This window comes from Brachyistius frenatus, unplaced genomic scaffold, assembly GCF_029030835.1.
Source record: "Brachyistius frenatus isolate BFR_SWC_R1_liver_20210118 unplaced genomic scaffold, ASM2903083v1 Contig_11, whole genome shotgun sequence".
Classification (NCBI taxonomy): Eukaryota; Metazoa; Chordata; class Actinopteri; family Embiotocidae; genus Brachyistius; species Brachyistius frenatus.
The window spans coordinates 4,122,770-4,149,110 of NW_027210610.1; the positions used below are offsets into that span (position 1 = coordinate 4,122,770).

General features: G+C 39.4%; 2 protein-coding genes across 3 annotated transcripts in view; both read right to left on the reverse strand.

Moving 5' to 3' along the window:
• Window positions 1-26,341, reverse strand: part of LOC138617029 (elongin-B-like) — a 247,018-nt gene that overhangs the window by 170,894 nt on the left and 49,783 nt on the right. The gene's annotated exons all lie outside the window — the stretch shown is intronic.
• ngfrb (nerve growth factor receptor b) overlaps window positions 10,722-26,341 on the reverse strand; it is a 34,727-nt gene continuing 19,107 nt past the window's right edge. The window contains exons 4-6 of one of the 2 annotated variants that reach the window (XM_069691633.1): window positions 17,954-18,101; window positions 16,348-16,508; window positions 10,722-14,974 (exon numbers count right to left, since the gene is read on the reverse strand). In XM_069691633.1, coding sequence (XP_069547734.1) covers window positions 14,631-14,974; window positions 16,348-16,508; window positions 17,954-18,101 — 653 coding nt within the window. In that variant the 3' untranslated portion in view covers window positions 10,722-14,630. Of the gene's footprint in view, window positions 14,975-16,347; window positions 16,509-17,953; window positions 18,183-26,341 lie in introns of both variants that reach the window. The other variant, XM_069691632.1, reaches the window with a different exon arrangement.

Genomic DNA, 26,341 nt, shown 5'->3' on the forward strand with positions numbered 1-26,341 from the left:
CTTGATATGTCTCCAGGTTATAAATTCTTATGCATACACAATGATACGTGTAGTGAGAAAAATTAAAATCTCATTTGCAGTTTTCCAGTCATTTGGTCCGACCAGATGATCTACTTTTTGGAGTATTTTCAATTTACTTAAAATGCTTTTAGCTAATTTGCCTACATTCTCTAATTTAGTTTACCCCAGGAATTAGAGGGCCAGATGCTGATGGGGTGAGTGATGGACTGGATGAAGGCTAATGACAACCCTCCTGCTTTCCTTTTCCACTGTGTCACCATATTCGCTTTCCTCTGCCCCGCCCCACTCCACCACCACTTCTCCCCCTCCAACAGTGACTGTTTATCGACTGGCCTCTTCTTCCTGTTTGTGGTACTAAGAGGCTGAAATTAGATCTGCATCGGCGAGGATTTGAGATAAATTGGGCAGCGGATCGGTCCTAACTCAGTTTGCTCTTGTTTTTTGGGGGGAGGGGGCGGGGCTGTCTTTTTGATGCAGCAGATAGGAACATCACCAGGCTAACACGGACAAAGATGGGGTGAATGTGGGTCTTTTGAGTGTAGGATGTGCTTCGATTAACAACTTCAAATAATGTGAAAGGCTATATATTTTGATTAGAGAGCACAGCAGTTCTGCATGCAAAAACTCAGAGCTTTGGGGTCTTTGATAGTCGTATTATGTAGTCCTAACAGCTCATTGTATTTATAGTATTTGCACTATTGCTAAGGTTAGGGATTAGCTACCTGTGGTCCATGAGGTCTCATCCCTGGCTGGGTGCTATCCTCTGCTGTGGCTCCCTCGGGTTGGCCCAAATGGTTGTGGTACACAGGGGTAATCGGCCGCTCCCATTACAACTCCCGGGGGAGAGAGAAGCTTGCTCCATAGCTTCTTTGTATGGTTAGGAGTTGGGGTGTGGATCTCACTCTTTTCACTGTCCCACTTTGATCTGAATCCAATCCCCGACAGATGATACTGTAGCTGAACCTGACACTCGGAGCTGCCTGTGTAGAAATCTGGAATGGTGAGAGGAGAATGGGATTGAGAAGAGCGGGGCTGAATGCCAAAGTATCTGTTGTTTTGTGTGCCAGGCAGACACGATGACCCTCTTGGTTAAACTCAGCCCAAGAGGTCACGGCCCTTATTGCAGAGGAGAATAGCCCTGAGGGTAAACAAATGTCTGAAAAGTTTTTTTTGTCACATTTGTCTGTTCACATAGATGTATAAAATATAACTTGGGCACGATGGTGATCTGGGATTGTATATCAGTACCTGCATTACCCAATCAAAGCAATGTTAAAAAGTAAGTAGAGAATTTTTCAGTTCTATTTAGGGACTTGAGAGATATTTTGTGTGATTGTCAAATGGATTGACAAAGTGGGTGACCTACAGGCACTTCTTGACATTGTTGTGGTGAGGATAGGCAGGCTAAGTCTTTATTTTAAGGCAGTAAATTAAATAGATGGCTCAAAAAAATCATAGTAAGGAGGCTCAGGAATGTGCATACTTTATATCAAGGTAATTGCTTATATAGGACTATGTCTATTAGGATATAAAGATTTATCAACACAGCCTACTCTATGTAAATGCTTTGCCTCTTTATATAATATAGTCTGGGGCGAGTAAAATCTGGGTCTCAGTCTGTCGGATTATACAATATCAGGTGAGAGGTTTGGACCCAGTCTGGCAAAATGAGTTTGAGGTAAACATGTTTTTTAGGTTTCGGATGTATTGTGTGTTATTTTATCTCATATTGTGATAGGTTGGTTTCTTAGTGTGGATTGGTGCAGCAGTTACATTGTAGGATTTGGAAACCAAACATCATGTTCCTGCTTTCTAAACTGGGAAAGACAATGTCAGGTGGGAGTAAAGTGACAAAAAACATCATTTATTCAAATAGAAAAAGGTCTCCTCCATTAAAGTCAGTACGAACCAATTAAAGACGGCATAAGGCTTCTTTCTCTCACAGGAAAGTGTTTTCACTGCAGTGTACTCAATGTCTGGTGGCCAGAAGTTACTGTTTTATCAAGTGTTTGTATTCAACAATCTTACCATTTAGGAGAAGCTTGTTGAATGAAATGTTCAAATATACGTCCCTGGATCAAGGATTACCTGCCTTATTCAGTGTAGGATTGAAAATGATCAACTTCAATTTCTGACAACCTAAAATTCCAGTGAAAAATGGCCGAAAGTTTGCCTGAGCCTCAAATCTATTACAGTACATTTTCTGCTAAGTTTAAGTGAACCAAATATGTACAGGAGTTAAAAGACATCATTCTAACATGGAGAGGACTGACTTTCAGTTTTGACAGCTTTATTTCTCCCTAAGGGAAGTTTCAGAACGAGTCTGAAGTCTGACTGGCTGGCCCTCCACAGGTGCTACAGATGGGTCCCACCAGCATTAGCTGCAAAGCTCTGCTATTGGCTGAGTGGTCTGGAGCCATCAGCAATTTGAGCCTCTCTGAATTAAATTGAGAGAAAAGCCATTTATACAGTGGCTACCCAAAATTCCCTCGGGATTCAAGGGGGTGTTTTTCGCGGTATTTTCGGGTGATGAATTCAATTCAATTCAATTCAACTTTATTTATATAGCGCCAAATCACAACATAGGTTATTTCATGGCACTTAACACATTAACGTCCTTACAGCAAGACGTTACAATCAGCTGTCGTTCAACCGTTCTCACAAGATGGGGGTTTGCCTCTCAGTGTAATATGCTTAACTGAGCTTATCAAATGAGACCGAGGTGTTCTGGCTTTCTGCTTTCCTAGAAATACTCAAAGGCAGGCTTTCCACTCTCGATTCCCCAAATCCTCAATGCTGTTTAGCAAACATCACAAGCAGACAAGCTGCAACTCATTCTGCCTCGGGTCAGTACTAAAACTTGTGTTGACCGAATGGGTGCCTGTCTGTCATCACACACCATGAACATACCTGCATACTACAATGGAAAAAACCTGGCAATTTACATGTGTGGGGTTCTTCACTATGTTAGGCCACAATCAGGACTGGTTGTTGGACAAGCAGACACTTTGAAGGATTGTTTAGTCCTCAGTTGTTTTAGGAAAATTGTATTTGCATTTAAAACCCACTTGCTACAGTTAAAATACTAATTTTTACTAAATTTGTATAGGAGGCAGGTCAGGAGGGTTACTTTTTGCCTTATTGGCATCTCTTGCACAATAGTTTTCTTTATTCACACGATGTTGTCAAGCACTGTCTTACCACAGTATCAGTGTCTTCATTGGATAAAAAAAAACCCACAGGGGATGAAACCCACAGGCTCTTTCTCTTTCTTGGATGTCTAGATAAATGTGGGAAAGGTCCATGTTATACTAGAGAGCTGTATTATCTTCTGGAGTAAATAATCTGCTCTTGTGTCCTTTTCCACATCCACAGTGCAACATTACATCACATCACTCCTTTATTTAGAGGCCATATCAATGTGACATCATGACCATCACTCTATACCTGCGTTCATCACAGAGACGGGTGGCTGGGATTGAAACTCAAGCCTGTGTATTATGAGATGCAAAACATCAGCGCTTGTCCTTGTCCATTCTGAAGACTAATCAGATTTCATAGAGCTGAATATGGGGACAGTTCCAGTTTCCTGTATGTTTAGTGCAGAAAGCACAGCCCAGATAGTAGATCACACTGTTAGCATGTTTTGGCCAAGAAGGTACCATGTGTGGCAATCTACAGAAAGGCACTAATTTGCTTTATTGCTGAGAGATTGTAGACTCATACCACTCTCATGTCAAAGCTACTGCCAGTAGACTGTTAGCTCAGCTAATACTGAAAATAGGCGAAACAGGTAGGGTGGCTATAATAAAAGGTAACAAAAACCTACCTATCAACACCTATAAAGCTCAATAATTAACATGCTCCACCTTGTTTGTTTAACCCATACAAAAATTGAAGTTTAAAAGCAAAACGTTACTTTAGTGTGACATTAAAATGACCTTGCAGAGACTTGACGCTTGCTTGAGATCACAAAGATTAACCAACATAACAATGTGAGATGAATGGAGATTTTGCTACTGTGGCCACGACTGGCAATCACAGCCCGTTCTCATTCCTGGGGCGTCAAATACTAGCCTGGCGTATCCAGACCTGAATTGGTACGACCGATATGGAATCGTTTGCGGCCGTTGCACCATACTGGGCGTAGACCTCAGGATAATTTTGAAATGATTGCAGCAGCTTTATCCCATTGGTGTGCGCCAAAGCTCTAAACTGTGACATTAGGCGTGTGTCAGCTGTAGTTGCTGTAGAGTACATGCCGTTAAGCATGCTGTAGTCAGTTCAGGGGGCAGCTTAATAGTTATCCGAAGGCTTTGTATAATGTTGGTGGATTAAACAACAGCCTCCTTTCCCCATTTTTCATCACACAATTGTCATAGACTGTAAAATGTTAGTTATTTGGCTACAAGAGCCAGAACATTTTGAAACTGGTTTTACTTTCATGTTGAGACTTCCTGTATACTGGTCTGTTCTATGGTACTTGCGCTTGTTCATATTGTCATCATATCCCCATGCTATAATGCGATTTTCTGTTGACATCAGCTGAAACATAAACAATTATCTTTTTATGTTAAGTGGTTTTAGGGTTTCAAGCCACTCTTCTTTGAAATGTACAGCTGGCTCAGAGTATCAGTGTCACTCATGCGGTGTCTGTACCTCTAGGTGCAGATCAGGCTCTGGAGGTATCTTGGCTGTCTTGGTGCAATTGTTCCTGCGCTGTAGATCTTTTTTCTGTTATGACATGAAATCTCTGTTGGTTCAGTGACTCACTTGTCAGGACGAGCTAACAAAAGAAACAAAGGTACGTAGAAGAAAAACTTACAAAATATTCACATGAATGTGTGATGAGGTGACTCAGCTTCCTGAACAATATGCTCTGCCTGCGATTTGTTGTTGTAGCGACGAATGGATGGATTTGCTCTTTCAAAACCGCTTCCTGGCTGAATACTTTCCAATGGCTTGGTTGAATGCGCAATGTGGCACCTGGAAAACAAAAAAGAGACAAAAAAATAGAAGCATTGAACATAAAGTGGCTTTACATGAAATGCCATCAAACCAGTAATGTTTAATGGCATTCCCCCAATCTTTGACAAACAAATAAATCCCTTTCCATTCACCACAAACTCACTGGAAGAAATTCCTCCCCAGTTATGAGCTTCTGGAAGACACGTTGTGGATTGCGTCAACGTGCCTTATTTTGTCACTTCCTGCTAAACACATTAAAGCTTTATCATCATTGCAAATAGAACGACTGTGGTCAATTAAAGCTGAAGCACATTCCACCATTAAGATGTATCATCTGCTTTAAAGCCGCAGCTGTTTTATAACCTTTCAGTCAACAAGATGTTGCCTCTTAGGAATGCCTTAAAACTAAAGTGCAGGACTTTTACATATAAATGAACGTCCGTTACATTCAACTCCTTGCCAGATGAATTAATACAACACTGACTAAGTCTATCACTGTCAGGGAAATCTCTCTGTAGTTCACAGAGTTTTAAATCTGGTGTCTGTTGAGACATTCCCGTGCTGAATAAATGCAAACTGTGCATGCTCCACGGGCAGAGCATGCGCACCACAGACTTTTGTTCCCAAAGCTGGCTTACTTCCGGTTCAGCCCTTTGCTAATTTGAATGGGGATAAAATAATTCCCTATTCTCTCCAGATATTATAAAACCGAATGGATTATAGGGAAACAAGTCATTTGCAGGAGTTGTGACGCTCAAAACGAATATATCCACCGTTTTACAGGTGTAAGTAGATATGGCAGAGACTACGATGTAAGAATGTCGACAATGCGTTTGTTATTACACTCACTGCCAGCAGAGACAAAATTTCTGCACAACATGTCATATATTTGACTGGTCATAAAGTTAACAGGACTCGAATCTACTTAACATTTGATGTTTGTAATCAATTAAAGACATTTTCCTTATTCTTATCATATTTCAGTTTAAGATAAGAAGCAACTGTGATTCATTGGAGACTGATGAGGTACAATACAAAAAAACAGGAGTTCAGAAAACTGAGAAGGATTTTCCAAGGAGAGAGGAGATACTAAATGAGGTTGCACTGTCTTTAAAGAGGAGAGAGCATAAAGGAAAGGACTGAAGGAGGAATTGTATCATAGACTAATGTGGAAGGAGGTGAAAAATAGCTCTGTTATGGCCCTAATACAATTTCCCCTGATCCCAGAGGAAAACAAAATGGACTCTACCTCCCTCCCACTTTGCTTCTCCATCCCCGCATCCCTCCATTTGCTCATGCCAGCGATATAATTTCATCACTCTTCACTTAATTGTGTGCGTTGCTGGCAGAGCACTACTCTCTTTTCCAGCAAACACAAGCAGGTGGGGGACAAGGAAGAAGAGCAGAATAATAGACCAGAGTGGGAAACCACATCACTTCATTTTTATAGATAGACAGCTTGTAAAAGCGATGGGTTTACATGGTCCCTTCTGAGCAGCCAAGTGTAAACACAGTAGATACTGAGTGGGATCCCTCAGAAACCCTGTGTCATACAGGATAGACTGCAAGATAGAATTACATAAAATTTCAATAATTGTACTTGGCTCAAGTAAATGTAATTAACATGCAAGACTAATAACGCTATTCATGTAATCATAAGATAATCACTGCCTTTGTTTGACCAGTAGAACTTTAGTAGCACTTAAAATGACACTTACTGATAGAACTTTGTAGTTTGGCTTTCTTGAAGAAATTTTATTTTCTTGATTCCTGTTGTTCTGGGTTTTGTACCCTCATGGTTGAAATGCACTTATTGTAAGTCGCTTTGGATAAAAGCGTCAGCTAAATGAAATGAAATGTAATGTAATGTAATGTCATGTTTGCACATGACTGAGCTCCCCACACAAGACATAATTATAAAATATTTATTACAGCGCATTGATGAAGCTAAAGTGTGGTCAACAGATACTGTAACTGCATGTACAATTACATGTATTATTAATGGCGGATGTCCCAGTTAAGAATCAAAAGTACAAGTGTCGTGTACTCACCTGTCCCAGCATTTTAGTTTTCTCATTGCAGTTGCTGTTTATCACATTGTTCATTTAAAAACGTGGTAAAAACCACATTTGCTTCATCTTCATCGTAAATGTGTGACTGTTACTGTACAGATGGAAAAAAAACTTGAAAAAAAGTGTTTGGAATATTGGATTTCAAACCCATCTGGTTCATCCTTTCATGTTTTGTTTACAAAACGTGATACGAATTCAAACCAACCTTTCAATTCACACCTATTTGCCAAAACCCCGCTCTACCTCCATTACCTTGTCAGACCTTAGCCTTTGACCTCACAGGAGATCAGTCACTTCTGCCCTACTGTCCCGCCCGTGTTCACAGTTTGGCTACTTTCAAAGGCCGCCCCGTGCGTTTGATCTCCTGATACAATGCAGCGTGACTTAAGAGAACACGTGTGCCCTCGTCTGGAGTGGTCCATAAACTTGCAAGTCAGTCATTCATCATCACTAGCGTCGCCCGAGATCCTCAGTTCTTTGCTTGGTTGGAAACATGAAGATGCGTCTGACCTTTGACCTCATCTTTGAGTTCCCTTTTTGAGAAACACTGTGCTAACTTATATGGTATGAGGCACAAACGGTACAGAGGTTACAAAATTGGGTTAAAGTATTTACGACAGTTCTCTTACAGTTGTAGGACTGGCTTGAGCTGCAATATAATTTTATAAAATCCATGAAATTTTACATGACAAAAGGTAAAGTAGTGAATCACTGTATTTATATTTCTGATACAACACATGCAGTTATTAGCCACTGAGAGAATCTACTCACCAAACAGAGATTGGTATTCATCCTTTCGACAAACTCTTAACAAGAAAGCAATTAAGTGTGTGTCTCAAAAATTCAAACAATTGCTCTGAAGGTTAGATCAACAAATGTTATCTTTGGTTTCAATTTGAACACCGACTAAATGCATTTGACTAAATCCTGTTTTCAAATTTTATTGTAATTTCACCGAGATGTGAAGGTCGGCCCTTCAAGGATCACTATCGGCTCTGCTGTGGACAGGTCTGTTCATGGCAAAGGCTTCGCAACTGCACATTTCTGGACAGTCCTAAGGGAGTCCCGTTTCCACTTTCTCACTTTATCCCAGAGGTGATTTGTAGAGAAAATAAGCATGTTGTTCTGAGGCTCACTCATAAAAACCCACCATTCCATGTTGTAAATTAACCAAGTTAACTGCACAGCAGGGAGAGATATTACATGAGAATCGTAACTTTCCTATGTTCCCACTTCTGTAACTGAATTATCAGTATATTTTTTTCTGATATTTGTTCCTTATTTATAGCTTTTCTTAAATCTGCATAAACAGGTATTTCAGTTTCATAAATTTTATACTCTTAATGTAATTATTTCTTTTCTTTTCTGTAAATTGTACTGAGACACTTTGATGACATTTGTCCTTGTTTTGCAAAATAATTTACTCTTTGCTTTTTTCATTCAATCTTTTCATAATCTCAGCAGAATAAATTGTGACATTATTCCTTAAATGGCAGGTGGCATTAAGCGTTAAAAGAAAAAAAGCTTGTGTTCAGATGCTTGTTTTCAGTATAAACCACATTAGAATCCCCACAAGAAGAAATTCTGTAGGTTTTCATAATTACAGAATAAATCAGGATGTAGAAGTGTTCAACATGTTAATGCATAAACAGGTTTTAAGTGGTGTGGCTCTACAGAGTCGATGACTGGAATCGCTCAGTGGGAACAACCTTTCTACACACTCTTTAACATGCACCCAAAACTCAACTGGTCACCCAAACTCAACACAGCTTACCCTCTTTCACCGCCACATGTCACTTCTGCACACATGGTTCTCTTCACACGTCGGGCATTCCTCGCTAACAACTCACTGGAGGTTAGCAGCCGTTAGCCCGGAAATGTGTTTTCCATTTGAACCACGCTTCACTTAGAAACCGATACCGGGTCCCGGGACTGTCTCAGAACCTGTTGATGCCATTTCTGATCTAAATAAGCAGAACCAGATCAGACTGGGAGTGAGCAGGACCACAGATTACAGATTGTTTCATCAAGTTTGATTGGACTGGGAACATAGAGGAGCAGGTTTTTGGAGGGTTGTCTTCTTTAGGTGTAATTTTGACGGTGATAGTGTAATTTTTATTGTGTGAATGTTGTGTTTTATATGTACATTCAAAATATCATCAATGTGCAGTATATTCTGTTGCATATAAACATCCATATTTGTACTATTTATACACTATATTTATAAACTAGAATATTTTTTATAACAAATAAAAAATGTATCTGAAAAAGGCTGGTGGAGTTGCAATAGTATCTACTAATCTCTACAAATAAAGTACATAACAAGCAGCCAATACAACTATTTGTATAAAGCAAAAATTATGTATTCAGCTCTTGAGTCTTTTTTTGGGGGGGTATTTTGTTGTCATTATTATTTCAGATAATATTATGTTAAATTATGTTATGCTATATTATGCTGAAAATTTAGAGAAGTTTTTCAACATGTATTTTTAATCCAATAAAAACAATTCATTTGACGCTGATCTACACTGATCCATCACAATATTTTCACACTTGTAACGTTACCACCGTATAAAGCCAGTGGGAACAGTGTGCTAGCATGTCATTTCACGCACCATTAATTTGCCATATCACTCACCAGAATAAGTCAAATTGTGTTGACAGGCTGAAAGAATCTATTATGATAATACTGTGTTAACATTACTACACTGACGACACGCAACGGCATAGTTCATGCAGTCAGTTTGAACTAGTCCATCCTGCTTTGCCCCCTTTTCAGTCCCCCTGTTCCTCTTTTATCGGTCACTGTGCTCAAACCGTTAAAGCCTCGAGTAATCAGTCTGTCTCGTTTGGCTTGAGTTACGTGTCAGGGGGACTTCAGAAACACTTGAGGGAAAATGTACAGGCCTTCTCAATCCTGGGGGCAAAATACAAAACAATCCAGGGCTGTTTCAAGATCAAGCCAGACTGTGAATGTAAGCGCGAGATATATGGAGCCCCGAAAGTCTAACATGTTAAATAATACTCCCAACGAAAAGTTGGTATGAATTAATGAACACAAAAATAAGAAACTATTTAACAAAGTGTATTATTATGATGTTATCTTAGTTTTCAAAATACCATTCTATAATATTTTAATATAATTGATTTTTGAATTTTTTAAAAATTTTATCCCAAAAAGCTATTTCAAAAGCTATGTTTGTATTGCCTAATTATGGTTTAAGAGGAGATGTACAGTAGTTAGCCATCTACCCAGCTAGATGGCTAATGAGGGAGGCTGTCGTTATCTTACATATATTAGTCAGTATTTATGTGAGGAGCCAGTATTAGTTAGCATCAGCCAGCTGGTAGCATTTTGTTTTCAATGTTCCTCAGAGAAAGACACGACTTTATAAGGATCACAACGACAGATTTCTGCCCTCCATAACCAACACACGCTAGTCAACACTGTCCCTTTCATTCAGAGTAATCGTTTGAGCTCACATCAAGAGAAAACTAGGAATGATTGGAAACATTTCCTAAGTTTTATCAATTGTGTCTATAATTTCACAGTTTGTTGGTCTATTTATATATTTTACTGTTCACATTAGTGATCACTTTGGGGTCCTATGCATATTTGTGTGTGTGTGCTATCAGATCAATACAGAGAATGAGTGGATTTAAGATCTTTATTATTGGTTTTACTGCTTGTCTGCTGTAGTAATTTAGCAAATTCACATTAAGTATTGAACAGTATATGAATTAGTATACAAGGAACATTCATTCTGTACAATTCAGTCCTGGTGCACTGTCTGTCCAGTTGCAATGACCTACATTACAAGGACTGTTCCTGAAACGTACCCTCCAAAGACAGTCTTTCATCCCCCAACCCCTGAAACTGACCTCCATTTCCATGATTATTTTATACTTTGTCTTTCAAGTGCAAAATCCTGACATTTTCATCTTCAAATGGGTTTACTGTACAAGCAATTCAATGTCCGTTCACCATTACTCTATTAAATCTCAAATACTGTCCAAGGAAAAGCTTCCATCTTCAGTTGCAGGGTCTGCGAGAAGGACAAACTTTAAAGATATAGTGTTTACTATCCTACGGTACAATGAACAAAGGTTTTTTTTTAGGGAAGATCATTCTACAGGGATGGATGTTATTGAACACAACCATTGACACAAAAATATTTTCTCAGGGATCAAAAACCAGAGAGGAGATATTCGACCCCAGAGCATGTCAAGTGTCCTTTCTTGCAGTATAGTAGAACTAACTCCTTTGTTTCTAACTTTGTGTTTCATTCTATTACTGTTCACGATAGCGTATCGGGCCAAAGGCAAAGAGCTTTACCTCCCAGATTAGCAACTTCAAATAATGCTGGTGCAAATTTTTCAGACTTTCAGGACAACTGAGAACTGGGATGTGTTTTTCAACTAATTACCCAACCTGCCACATGTTTCATTATGAAATGGGTTGTATGCTTTGGACACATCTATGCACTGTGTATGTGGTAGATTGTGACCTATTTTTATTTGGAGGCTAAACGCTTCCCTGTTTCTGTTCTTTAAGCTGCTGGCAGTAGCTTCATTTATTATATCACAGGTTGGGTTTTGCATCTAATGTTCTGCAAGAAAAACTAATATATGTATTTCCATAAATGTCAAAGTATTCCTTTGGGACTGCAAAGAGGTTGACTTAAAATATAGTCACTCAAATCAGAGTATAGCCTGTTGTAATGTTGCATATTTGACTGAATTTTGAATGAATTTTGTGGCTACTCGTTGTCTTTATCTAAACAGAAAACTGGAGCGTTTCCAATTCTGATTCATCTTATTAATAATGATAATAATAATAATAATAATAATAATAATAATAATTTGGTAATTGCCTCAATGAGGCACCGCCCTTCCTTTTGCCCTTCTTTCCCATTTAAACTAGGACAGCACTGATAGTGTAACAAAGTCCTGTTTACATAGATACTGTACTGTGGTGCCTTCCAGGCTTTGACTGAAATAAAATCTAGAAAAAAATATATTTACAAGTAAAAAAAAAAGAATAACTAAAGAATATATATATATACAAAACAGCTAAAGGCAAAAATGTAGAACATCAACAGACACCTGAAATAGTTCCCAGGCACTTGTGATGCAAAAAGCACATACACAATTATGCAATTAAGTACTACAATCTAGGACAAAAACAGAACTATAATACCATTTACAGTTGTTATTTGGGAATTAAAATACAACAACGCTTACAGAGTAGTAAGAATACCTTCATTTAAAGTAACACTACAGTATGAAGCTCAGTATGATAATGGTTAGTGACAATCTATAGTCAAGAGTAACAGCTGAAGTAGGTGATACAGGTAAGTTTAACACAGTAAACTATTTGTTCCTTCAAATATTTTTCCGATTACAGACACCAAACAAAAATTAAAAAGTAGGTCCTTGGGGTCTTTAGATGGCAGAATAATAATATCAACACAATTACGATAAGAATTACGAATAAGATGCTTTGACAGATTTAAACCAAGTAGGTGAACCACAACACAATATAAAATAAAACATACAGCCAGGAGGAGAGGAATGCATGCTTATACCTATGCAAATGAAGATTCCTGGGTTTCACCTTTACATTTGAGTAATCCAAAACTTTTCTGCTTCCCCTTGTCTGAATTCACAGCACATCCTTCGACTTATGTCTCCACCGACTTGCCTTTTATCCAGATGCGATTGTTCCAAACAAAGAAGAAACTAGACACCCCTTTTTTCTTTCTTTTTTCTCTGGCCCGTTTCTTTCTCTTATTCATCTGTTTGAAGGATTGTCAGTCGCAAGAATCACTGCTTTGGATGAACACAGTGCCTTTTGAACGGTTATAGATTGTTCAGTTAATTACAGAGGGTGCAATAATGAGTGTCATATTCCTGTAATAACACAATCATTCGAGATGCCCTGAGAAATTAAGCAAAAGAGATCAAGAACCCTGGATTTTTGTCTTGCGTCCTGATTTTTTCGGACAGTTTGTTTGTGTATTTCCTTGGAATTTGCGTACTGCCTGACACGGAGTTGCTAATTTTTGCATGCTGTTTACTGTTAAGGTAGCATTTCACCATGGACAGCACACATTGCAAATCTGACATACTCAGACACACACTTACCTTATATTTGCTACAAATAATGACAATAAACAGTATATGGTCCCCACTTGAGAGTGCTCCATACCATACATGGCCAGATGTGAAGTTTCATGTGTCCTCTACAATGAATAAGAATGTAAATGCATACAATGAGCTATCTGTGTGTGCGTGTGTGTGTGTTTGTACAGTACAGTACATGCATGCATGGCTAGATACTGTAGGTATGTATGTGTATGTATGTCAAGTATGTCCACCTGTATTTGGTGTGTGCACTGGTCTGCCTATGTACATATAGTATACATGGTTGCAACTGAGTAACTTGAGTTTTGAGTTCCACGTCCTTCCCTTTTCTGTGTCAGTATGAAGGAGTCTGTGTGAAAGCTCCTGTGTTATGCAGATAGGCCTAAGTACATAGACTGGAGTCATATTGCCTTGGTCAATGACCTGGCCCTACAGACCACCTAGTTGGCAAAGTCCAGCCAACTGTTCTTATAGTACTTATAGTAGTACTTGTTGGAAAAAGGATAAATCTATAGAAATCCCTTAAACTGAAGTTTAGAGATTAAATCCATGTGTGCTGCTGCTCCATGTCTCAAATCTAATACAAGTATTTAGAATAAGAGTAAATAGCTGGATGTAGCCTTTGCTGTTGCTGAAAGAGAACAGGTTCATTTGAAATGAGTCCAAGCATCCTTCCTCAGGTTGTCATAGTTGCAAAGATCCAGATACTGTGAAGTATGCAGGCCTCGTACAGTAGCACAAACAGACACAGGGCATTTGTCAACTTAAATTCAAGAAGTCTAACAGGGCATGTAAATAATGTCATATGTCAAGGTACGGTATGAAAACACTGACTCCTCTTTGGTAGACAGACATAGATTTAACAAGTACAACAAAGGATAAGAATGCTAGAAAGTAAGGGCTGCACTAACTAGGCATGTTTAAGAATGAAGCTAATAAAAATAATAATTAAAGCTGCAGATCAAGTTGGAGGAATGAAAGAGCAAGGCATCCACAATGACTTCAGTTCAAAGCCCACTGTTGCTGCATTGTTCATTAAGTCAGAAGATGGTAAGCTGGATGTCAAATAGTGTGGGAGGGCAGGTAGATATCCAGGCTCACAATGGAATGATTATAGACGTTGAGACTGACGTTTGTAACGACAGTTTGTTTCCTCATAGACTGTGTCTTGTGTAGATTGTAAAATGTGAGAATAAAGAAGGGCATCCTGGTAGCATCGATTTGATTTTGTAAATTGATATTATTTCCGTTTTTGTCTGGCTTCTTCTTGTCTTATGCCTTGGATCATCTTTGTGACTGGTGGCTTCATGAGGAAATGGCTTCAAGCGGTTGTAGCATGAATGATGTGGAGTAAGGGAAGCCATGGAAAAATGTTTTAAGGTTAAGGTTCAGGTGTTCAGGTTTTGCTCACAGTTAAGTTAATCACACTACAGAAGTGGCGGTCGGCTTAACAGCACTTGGGCTGAGCACCAGACTCTGGGCGATGTCGTCACGGTTGATCTTACGCAGCGCCGTGCACAGCGTGTCGATGCTGGCGCAGTCCTTGTTCACCCAGTCAGACAGAAGTGCGCGGACGGGATGCTCGTCCTGCCGGAAGGTCGCGATCTGCTCCTCCTCGTACCCGAGGAGGCCCGCCAGGTTGCACCAGTCGCTGTCATGCATGTGGTTGCATTTGTCTCCTTCGTTGCCCTTGAACAGCAGCTTCTCCACTTTCTCTCTGGTGTGGAGAGGAAGCAGCAAACAAGGCTCTTCATCCATGGTGACAACTGCAGAAGGAAAATAAATCATAGAACTTTTACAGAAATGAAAACTGTTAAGTTACTCGCCACCTTCAACTCAGTTAAATCCATTGCAACTGATGGGTTTAACCCATGTCTCCTACAACTTGCTTCCCCATTAAGCATCTCCCCGCCTACACATATTTTTAAACGAACTCTCTTGACAGGGGTCAACCAACCATCTGGAAATCTCCTCTAGTCTTACCACTGCACAAACAACTACAGGTTAATTTCTTAGTCATCACGGCTGGCCAAAATAATGGAAAATCAAAGTAGTTCTCAAAAAAAAAACTTTCTTAATATCACTTTTATGCTGATGATCCAGTTTATTTTTATATGAAGTAGCTCCTCAAAGTCTTTAGTGACATCAAACTTACAATTCAACTTTCAGGTCATACAACAAACTCTGATCTCAAAATGGTATGAAATGTAAAAAAAACAAAAACGGAATGAAGTGTTAATTCTTACGTTAACGTGGTTTTATCATTGACAGTAACATTAGGGAATATTCTGAGAAATCCCGCCGTATTATACTTACATTTTTACTGCTTAATGACTGACTAATGTCACATGATACAAATTTAACCTACTTCCTCTTACTGAGCGTTTAAATTGGCTTTAAATACTTGGACAAGGAAGTGATCGAGTGTACATTTCCTGCAGCAGTAACAAAAGTTTGTTTGCAGTAATCATAGGAAACACTGGGTAGCTGCTTTGCCAAGCAACAGTGAAAAATCCAAACAAAAGATGCTTCTTTGGCCACAATGTCTGAGTGTGTCACTTGGTGTCAGCAGCATTGCCTGGTTATCAACAAATACGTCTCCAAAGATAGATGGCAAATATAGACACCGAACTGCTCTCTAAAAACTGTTCCACCTGTTTGCACAACTTTGTTTTCTTCCTTTACCATTGCAGACATGTTGTTTCAAAAGACCAAAATTCTCTAGAACTGGTTTGTCAGGACATAACTTGTAACTACCAGGCACACTGTAGCTTCTGTCAGTGTTGCAATCCATGTTTCCTGGTTTGCAAGAGGAAGTTTGAAAAGTCATAGTCAAGGTGGAGTCAATGAAGCCATCAGATGGCTCATTCCTTAGGGGGAAGTCTTTTCTTTTGACTGACGTGGTGGGACAGTTCATGGTTTCAGCCTACTGTTTATGTGCATTCACAGAACCCTCAAATTCCGGTTTGCTATCAATCAGACTTCTTCTGGGATTAGAGGAAACTCATTACTAGGTTAGGTTAGGTAGGTAAACACAGACTTTGTGCTCAGACATGCTTACACCTACTTCAAACAACATAGTTTGATCAGTGAGAGCTTTTGTATATCTTTGTGCAGGTATAGTGTGCGTCAGTGTTACCTGTTTGTGCCTGAGTCTGGGCCTGCTGCTCCTGTAGACTTTGGCTGTCCACAGAAATACCACTGTCACTGTGCAGCTTCTCCCCCTCAGGTGACGGCATCTGGTTCTGGTTGGATGTGCAGTTGTTTGCTCCTTGCTTGTTCTGCTTACAGCTATTCCACCTGAATGAGAATGAATCAGATGAGAAAAAAACAAAAACAACAAAAGCAATAATTATTTACCAGTTTTGTCAGTTTAGTGAAACTAATCTCTGACGTATTTAAATAAATGTCTGTTCAGTCTCCATCTATTGGGAAATGTGGTAACACAATGTCGATTGAGCTTGTGGACAAAAGCCCCTACATTTGCTGAATAAGGTTGGTGCTGGTTAGCCTGGTGTTACCAGAAACAAATTCGGAAAATAAAAAAATGAACTTGGCCATTTGCATTTGAAAATGTCTGCATATTAAAGTTAAAGTTAATTGAATTTAATATTTTTTTTTAAATCATCCTTTGGATTAACTCGCATTGTTATTAGTGCTGAGTAAATGTGTAACTTTGTAAAGAGTTGTGGTTGGTTGCTCTTCCAACAACAGCTGAGTAACTCATAATGCAGTGCTTTGATGCCAGCTTTAAAAGAACATCATACAATCAATATGGTCATAAAATTATAAGTATTTAAATACTTCAGACTTTTCTTTGGAGATTAATAAGGAGAGTCTGAAGAGCAGCCTTTTATCCAGTTGGTCAAACCGCTACAGTGTTTTGTTCTGTCATGAAGCCACCGGGTTTATAAATACATATAAACTTGCAACACTTGGCTTGCCATATAACACAGTGGTAACATATTGTGCATTAAGAATTTAGTAGGAGTGTAAAAGAAGAGAAAACATAGACCATATTGTGACACACAAGACAACAGTGTGCTCTCTTCCAGAAAAGCAGCAGATGATTTCATTAAATATGAAACTGCAGAAATTCTAAATGTGACTTTGTTTTCCATATGCATGTGTAATGACCATCCAATCCATCGCTGTATTTCAATTTTTTTTACAGTTGGTTTGTGTTAAGATTATAATTTTAGATGTATGGTTGGTACCCTCGACCAAGGATTTTCAGCTCCAGGGTCAGGACCGCAAATTGGATCCATAGATAAATTTGAAGGGTCAAAAGATGATTAAGAAAATACAATATAAATTCATTAACAAATTATTTTCTTGTGAAAAATTAGGATGCTTGAAAATCCATCAAACGAGGCAATATAATACAGAAGAAAAAAAAACTCGGTTTGCTTTGTTTTAAGGGGCCACAAGGCAAAAATTTTAGCCTGTGATTTCTGATATAAAATTTCAAATCTATTTGCCTATCACAGACTTTGCTGAATAAAACCACAGCTAAATGATTTGCACAATCTTCCTGGAAAAGATTCACATTTCAAAATATTTCTATAGTGAAAAACTTTTCAAAGGTAATTCAACCTAAAACTTAAAAAAAAAAAAAGCCATTTCCATAATTCATCAGTGCTTTTTGCTTGCGATCCAGCAGAGGGTCATCAGGTATCATGAGGCATGATTTTGTTTAATGTGTACTTTAAATGTTTCCTGCTTCACCTCTTGTCTGTTCTCACCTCTTGAAGATGATGAAGGCCACAAGGCCGACAACAACAGCTGCCAGGATGGAGCAGTAGATGGGGATGAGCTTATCGTTCAGACCCTGGTAGAGCCGCTCCTGGGAGTCACCATTGGTGGTCGTGGTGGTGCTGTCTGTAGTGCTCTCTATTGGAGGGTCGACCGACGTAAAGTATTCATAGTTGGGGGAACTAATAGAAGAGGTAGGAGACACTAGGAGGTAGGGTACTGTGAAGGACAAATAGACATGAAGGGAAATTATTTGTGAGTTTCCTGAATATGTGAAAACAAAGCAGCACTAAAATAACAAGCGGTTACATTTTGGGTCACTTCAGCTTTGGCTACTAGGGTTAAAAAAAACAACAACACGGATGTATTTTTTACCATTTAAGCAACTAATATCCAATTTCCCCACCCAGCAGACATGAAGCATTCTGGCCACCTATACACCTTTTGCATATCTCAGAGACGTGGTATTTAATGCCTTGGAATGATGACGGGTTGGAAAGGCACAAAAAACCTCTGAGGAGCTGAGGGGGACTTCGGAGTTGGATGACGATATTCTGTGAGTTTGTTGAGCCGCATTGAATGAATCACATGATCATTATTAAAACAAAATGATTGATTAGCGCAGGTTCAATCTGTGCAGCCATGCTCACAAATGAATACATTGCAGTAATTTTTAAGAGTTTGTAACTCTGAACTCACAACATAAAAACACAATTTCAAGAAAATCATTATAATCAAAACCAATGGCTGTCTCTCCATAAGTAGCAGCAGATGGAGAAACATATTCTTTGACACATTGCTGATCAGGATTAGAAAATCACATCCAAAGTGTAAATATGGCTGCAAATATGACAAGTGAGACAGATTGTCTTTCGCCAATTACTTTGTTAGCTTCTGTCCACCATTACAAGTGGAACCATAAATGCCTCTGACGCCAACAAACAAAACAAGCACACCGGCATACACATTACATCCCACATCCCTTGGTCATTTTCCCTCCTCTCCAGAGAGCCATTAACCAGGATAAGAGCAAGTTTGTCCATCCAGCTCTGCCCACATTCCTTCAAGCATTAGCAGACATGTTCCCCCCTTACCGCGAATGTGGAAACCTATCCTCGCCTGTCACTTACTTACAGTTACTCACATTATTGACAGGAAATCACCCTTTAAATACCTCAGGAGAGGCACTGAGTGCAAGGCGGCCATTTTTCACTAATGAGGTGAAAACATTTTTAACGAGAGCTTATTTAGATGGATGCTCAGAGCTGCTGTGGGGGATTAGCTGAAAGAATTTAGAGGGTGAGCCAAATACTGTGTGGCACCACCAATTCACCGAACATCCGATCAGGTTATTGTGCTGCATATGTCTATCATTCTGAAACATTACTCTGTGAGCTGCTTTAATATTTTTTACGACCTTGCTTTAGAATCACGTCACCCTGAAACCTGTCGCCTTGCAAGGTTGTCTAATTCACTGGCACTTTCATTTAACAGATAGCGATTCACTGACACTTTCATTTAACAGGTAGTGAACACATTTAATAATATATATATATATATTAAAGTGTTCACAACTATCATGTATGCCTGTTTGTTTTGCTGATTCCTTGTTAGCACTGGACATTAATCAGTTTTATATTATTGAGAGCCAGGTCCGAGAAGCTGCCTCCTGCTCAGTTTAATAAGCCCGGTGCTGCTGTTAAGTAACCTTCAGGTGCTTTCAGCTCACACATCACAGCACAACGTATTAATAAAATGAAAGGTACAGCCACAAAGATCGTAGTCTTCACACTTTCTCTCCTATGTGTACTGTCTCCTGCTTTTCAGCTTTCAAGTCAAAGTTGACTGTGATGAAGTTTAATGAGTTTTCATACCTAAGTGTACATAAAGACCTTGGCGAGTTTGACTTAATTTCTAAAGCCTTTTTTGAGCACAGATTATAAACAAAATAGGAGCTGGCTCCATTGCACTCCCATTCAAAAAGCATCAGCTTGTCTCATTAAACACAAAATCAGGCTGCCGGTACAGGTCGGCAGATGCAGTGCCATCGGATTCTCAGTCAGCTCTACTGCTTGCTCTTACCCAGCTCCAGCCTCTTGTTCAAATAGGGTCACTTCTGGCTCCAAAAACCCAGATGTCAATGGAAAAAATGCCAGACTCAAGGCTTTAAAACTGCAGTTCACAAAAGAATGGATAACTTCATGTTGTGTTGCCACCTGGTCCCTCAGGAATGGTGCAGTTTTGGTGTATTAGTCACACATTATGTCCAATAACTTTTGCAAAGTCTAGATAATTACAAAGTTTGCATGAATAAATTATTCCATCCTGTTCATTTCTGCAGGAAGCTGAAAGGATGCCAGTGGGTGTCTTGGACGAGCCAAGAAACATGAAAGTGTGGGGAAGCCGGCGAAGGCCGATCAGTGCACGCACCTTGTGAGTAATGCGGATGAATCAGTGAATGGACGCCATCACTGGTATGCAGTTCTTTCTAACACCTCAATGGTTTTAACATGTCAGAGGAATACAGAAAAAAAGACAACATCTGATCTTACTGTCCATCATGTGTGGCATGCAATACCAAACTGGTGGATACTATAAATATATACATATACTGTTTGTAACCAGTATATCTATTTGCGGATGAAGTGTGTAAGAAACAGAATACATACAAACAGGCTTGTGAGGAACATATCAAGTTGCTTTCTGCCTTGTTCAATACTACATAGACAAACATGGATAAATACATATACACCACCACCATAGCTTGTCTGTCTCTCCCCTGCTATCTTTTACCCCCCAACACACACACACACATGAAATCCAACACCATCCATTGACAGAGATCTTCTTTGTCCAGGACAAATGTCCCCTCCCCATCTTTTCACTTCATCCTTCAACCCTCTGCCAATTTTACCCCCGGCTACGCTTCTGCTCGCTCCCATCGGGCATTTCCTTATCTGTCAATCAGTCATGTGGGCATTTAGACAGCCCTTTTTTTCTTCCATCTTTTCAAGCTCCCTTTAAGCTCCACCAGTAATGATAAACAAAGCATCATTGCGGTCAAACCTCCCTGGTTATATCTTAAATTCCTTTTTGTTCATTATCCATCCATCATTGCCTGTACTCTCTCCATCTCCACATCATTACTGGACTATCCCTGCCTCCCTTCTTCAATGATCAGCTATTAAAAGGGGCCCTGAGTGCTTCTGCTGCTGAACCATTGGCTCAGCCTCGCATGTAGGATGATCTGGCTGCCGAGGGGAGTTCCCCTCTGCTGAGCTCAGCTTGTTGCCAGTGCGCAAAAGTGCTCAGTGGTTACTGGACCATCGCTCTCTGTCATCATGCTGAGACATCTTAATGATCAACACAGCAACACTTCACTTATTCTGTACCCATGAGTGATGATCATGATCATGATTGTGATAGTTGTTTTTTCTTTCTTTTTTTTTCTTTTGATTGTTATGCATCACTACACCAAACAAATTCCCTGTATCTGAAAACTGTACGATAATTAAAAGTTTGATTAATTATAATTAATTATGTTACAATCAAAATGATCAATGCCCAAAATGTGTTTTAACATAATGTATGTGAGGTTTTTAAATGACTGATTAAAGGTTCTTCTGCGGCTGTAGACAATACTCCCACACTACACAACACTTGAAACAAAGAATTGACATTTAACAGAAACATAAGTGTCAATGGACAGCGAGAATATTTCATATGACCAGGAAAAGAAAGTGATCCTTTTGTTTTCTTTCCCCTCGACTGTTAACTTATTTTTGTATTTATATCATAAGTGCAAACATTATATTTAAATCTATATCATAGGCCTAAATACAATGACAAAAACATGTTTAGGTTCAGACACTGTCCTCTTATACTTCCTAATCCCAATACTCAGCTCAAACCTGGAGGCATTGTGTCCAGTATTACAGAGCCACTCTGGTCCAAATATGACAAGTGTGTAATTAAAATCATAAAAACTAAAAGATGTGGAATTGTCAAAATAACAGGTTCAGTTAACTGTGACACCTGTTAACACAACAGTTATCATATTTGTTGTTAAACAGTTTCTGGTTGTGATTATAATTACTGGAATTTTCCTGCTGGCTCTGTGGTCTTATAATGATTAACTTGTGACAGGAAATCCAGACTCATGTGCTGACTAATAATAAGTAATTAAATAGGGAGAACCTGTTGCTCCGTGCCCTTGCATGAGTATATATGTAGCTGATACGGCAGAACTGTGTGTGTAACTGGTGTTCAAAGTGAGTGAGTGAGTGTGTGTATGTGTTTGTGTGAGGTCCTCTGCAGCAGCCACACCTGAGCTCAACTTGTCATTCCAGCCTCTTGTAAACAGATGTCGCTGCTGTTTCAACACCATAAAGGCTGACTTTGGAATTATGCACAAAAGGAAAGGAGGGGCTTACTTCTTCTATTTTTTAATATATGTGATTACACTTGAGCAGAGCCACAACTACTGCCAATCCATGCCCAACAAAACCTAGCATGCCCTTAGCAGAGAAAGACATTCCAATTCCCTGTATTAATTATTGTTGCAACAAGCACAAATGAGAAGATAACAGCACCCCTAAATGTGTATGCATGTGTTTGTGAATTTGTACGGGGTGCATGTATGCGCACATTAGTGTGTGTGTGTGTGTGTGTGTGTGTGTGTGTGTGTGTGTGTGTGTGTGTGTGTGTGTGTGTGTGTGTGTGTGTGTGTGTGTGTGTGTGTGTGTGTGTGTGTGTGTGTGTGTGTGCGCGCCTGTTCTGCAGCAGAATGTGATCGGCACTCATAGAGGTCAACCAGCGAAAGCTGAGAGTGCAGAGGAGTAACTCCATCGCTTTTATCGACCAGGCCACATTCTGAGCATCTGCTCCCTCGCAAGCTTTCTTCATCTCTTTCTTTTCTGCAGCGCTCGATTCGCCTTCATGTTCATGTGTGCTGTTCTTATTGTTGTTTATTTTCTGTTGTTGCAGTTCAGCTTGTAATTGTTGTCTTTTTTTATGTACCACTTCTTGAAAAGGCGCCCTTAACAAATGTTGTATTTCTTGTAACTTTATTCTCGTCGACGTTGTAGATAAGCAATAAACTATTGATAAGAACATGTTTTGGGAAGCATTAGCACATTGTTCATAAGCTATTATTAAATCTACTAGTTACAATTTATCAATTCTTTTTAATTGTGACTTATTAGAAAGTAATGCCACTGCAGAAAATCTATTATTCTTCACAACTGGTATATTTTTTCTATCATTTCTTTAGTTAAAGAAAAATAAGCACAAGCATATTTAGAGAAGAAAATATATCAATAAATAGGGTCAAATAATAAAGCTTGACAGTTTAGTTAATATCCACGAGTCGCATTTGATTTTTTTTTTTATCAACCAGCAGAAAATAATGAAAAAGGCAGCTCGCTATGGTGAGATTGCACTTGCCCAAACTGCATGTCATCCACTTAGTAACAGTAAAATGCTCATTTCTGGAATCCTATTATTTGTTAAGATTTTTTAACAAATAAATTGTTGAACACAATAAAACTATCTTTCACTTTGACAGAAATAATGCAACGAATGAGCCAACACCACAAAACTCCTGCAGTAATTCAGCTTGAAGCAGCTACATGGCAGATTAACAGATAGTATCACTGAGAAAGAGGCTTGACTTGGCAGTGACACAATTCCACAAAACATGTCGTAAATCCTTATGAGGACAAAACCCTGACGACCCGAGCAGGACTTTTGGCAGTGAATAGACAGCACGAGCGAAAGCGCGAGTGTTGTGGTCACCCTTGCCACCAGTGTCGCTCATTCATGGCAAATCACCTCTGAAAACTTTCCCTGAAATGCCGAGGGTAAATTCCTGGGAGATGGCAAGCGACTTCAGGAGACTGAATCATTTCCACAAGGGGTTGATTCTAGTTTGGCAGCGGAGAAAGAGACACAGTCGACTTTAAAACGTTCTTCATCGTTACAATGCTCACACTGTGTGGAGCAGGCAGTATAAAGGTTAAAGAGAGAAGGTCAGCTGTGACCATACAGTTGAGATATAAGTCAGTAGATGTGTGGGGACCGAGCAATAGCCACACAATGAGTGACTGTGCAATACAAAGACAGTGAATTGTTTAGTCAACTGGGGTTGGGGATTCCTCACAGCTATTGATGTGGCAATGCTTTGGACGCAAGAAATTGGGAATGCTGATGGCATTTGGCCCTTTATCAATTTCCCCATTTGACTCCCACAATTTATCTCTCTGTCAAATGGTTGATGGAATTGACCATTCACAGTAAGACTGTCCAATCATGGCAGACCTGTCAAGCTTTGGATTTCTCCACATGTTGAAGTGATGTGCATGCGGCTGCTGGAAAAGGGATGCCTAACATTTAAAGAGTTTAGAGTTGGAGGGTGTTGTCCTGTTTTTTAGCCTTTAAAAAAAATACAAGAGAAATGTTGAATTCTACGATAAACTGGAAATTTTCAAAAGCCGAGCATTTCATAGCCAGTCATGAATGTTGCTATATCAACATTGAATACCAGCAGCTATGCCTTGCTGTTTATTGGATTTATAAAGGGTTACTGTTCACTGCACAATCCCCATTTAAACTCATAATTTGACTGTCCTTTACATTTGTAATGTGGAGTATGAAAGGTGAAACATACTGCTTGTAAATGTGAATTAAAAAGCATTAATCTAACCCTTCATTTCAGATCCATTCATATAACCTGTGAGCGATGCTTCCAAACAGGGTTATGTTCAAATAAATCACTGTCTCATCTAACTATTACTATACTATCAGTACCTCTAGACTGCTGCTCTAAAAAGCTGTTTCTAAATTGCCATGTCTTCTACATGGATTGTCAACTGGTGATACTGACTTTTTGCCTGGTAAACTTAGCGTTGGCCTCAATCTTTTATATCAGAAAAGATGGCGCTGTGCTCCAGTTCATAGAATAGTATTTAGCCAATTATATCTACCAGAGGAAGTTGTCATTTTGTCAAGCAAAACTGATTGTCAAACGGTCAATTGCACATAGTCTGCGGACACAAACCAAGAAAAGAAAGTCGCCCTGCCTTATTGATTCCCATCTCCACTTTCCTGTCTCTTCTCCTTCAGCCCCTTCATACTCTCCCTTCCTCTTTCTTCCTCCCTATGTTGAACTGGTCTGGCCCTGAGTGCTACGAATGGTGCTGGTTAGTGCTTTTTTATTTCTGGAGGGCAGCCTGTAGGTTGTTAAGGTCAACCAAACCCAGGAAGGAAACAGCTCCGTCCTCCTCCTCGCCTATTAATTCAATAACCAAATGAACTTGGCCTCATCACTCTCCCCTCCCCATTTCTTGCTTTCTCTACACACAACTGCCCAACCTTCATGCTTCCTATTTTAGATCTGTAATGTTCAATCAGTCACCCATCCATCATCTGTGCATAGGAGTATCAGTCCCCATCAGGGTGCATCTGTGTGAGTTTTCAAACTCATACTCTAGTAATTCTTCGAACCTACTTTTTCTGCGTGAGTGTGCATTAATAATATAATTGCATTTGTGCTGAAAAGCCTTGCCGCCGTAAAACCAGAATCCCAGGTTTTGGGTGATAGGTTAGCCCACATATGTCCTGTCAGTCCTGGGTACAATCTCAAAGAAGAAAACGGTCATGAAGCAAAACCCTGTGTTCCCCACTGGCCTTGAGGGCTTTCAGCCAAAACCTCAGGCTGATAAGAACAGGCAGCATTAACTTTGTCAAACTCAAGCACGTCAGCTTTAAACGTTGTATGAAAAAGCCTTGTCATGGTGTGGGCACTCCTATAGATAATGCATTTGAAAAAAAATCTCTCTCTTGCCAGCTATTTCTCTGTAACCAGTATACTATTAGACATATGACATGCCTTCTTTAAGCAAACCACTGATCTCTGATAAGAGTATTTATAGTTACCCACACCAACCCTGTCTCCTTGAAATTACATGTGTAGAGAACTAATTAGGCGTGAAAAACATATGCTGCCTGCATTAGTGATTTAAGTGCTACAGTAAATGAAGGTTCAGTGTTCAAAGTTCAGGACTTTGACATTGCAAAGCAAACATTTGCTTCCTGAGTCAAGTGTGTGGTTAGGTTAACGCAACAAAAGTTCCTTGATTAAGGGTTATTGAAAGATTTCCATTTAGGTTCATAAACACATTATGTTTCTTGTGCTGTACTGCATAAAGCACTGGCTATCGTTTAAACATTTCCGATAGTGGTATCTATACCTTGACCTGATACTGGTTACTGAACGCTAATTTGTTCAATACTAATTTTTGAAAAATCCATTTTAACAAAGAAAAAAAATACATGACACATTACAGTACAAATCTTTAGTTTCCATGCAGTTCAGAGGG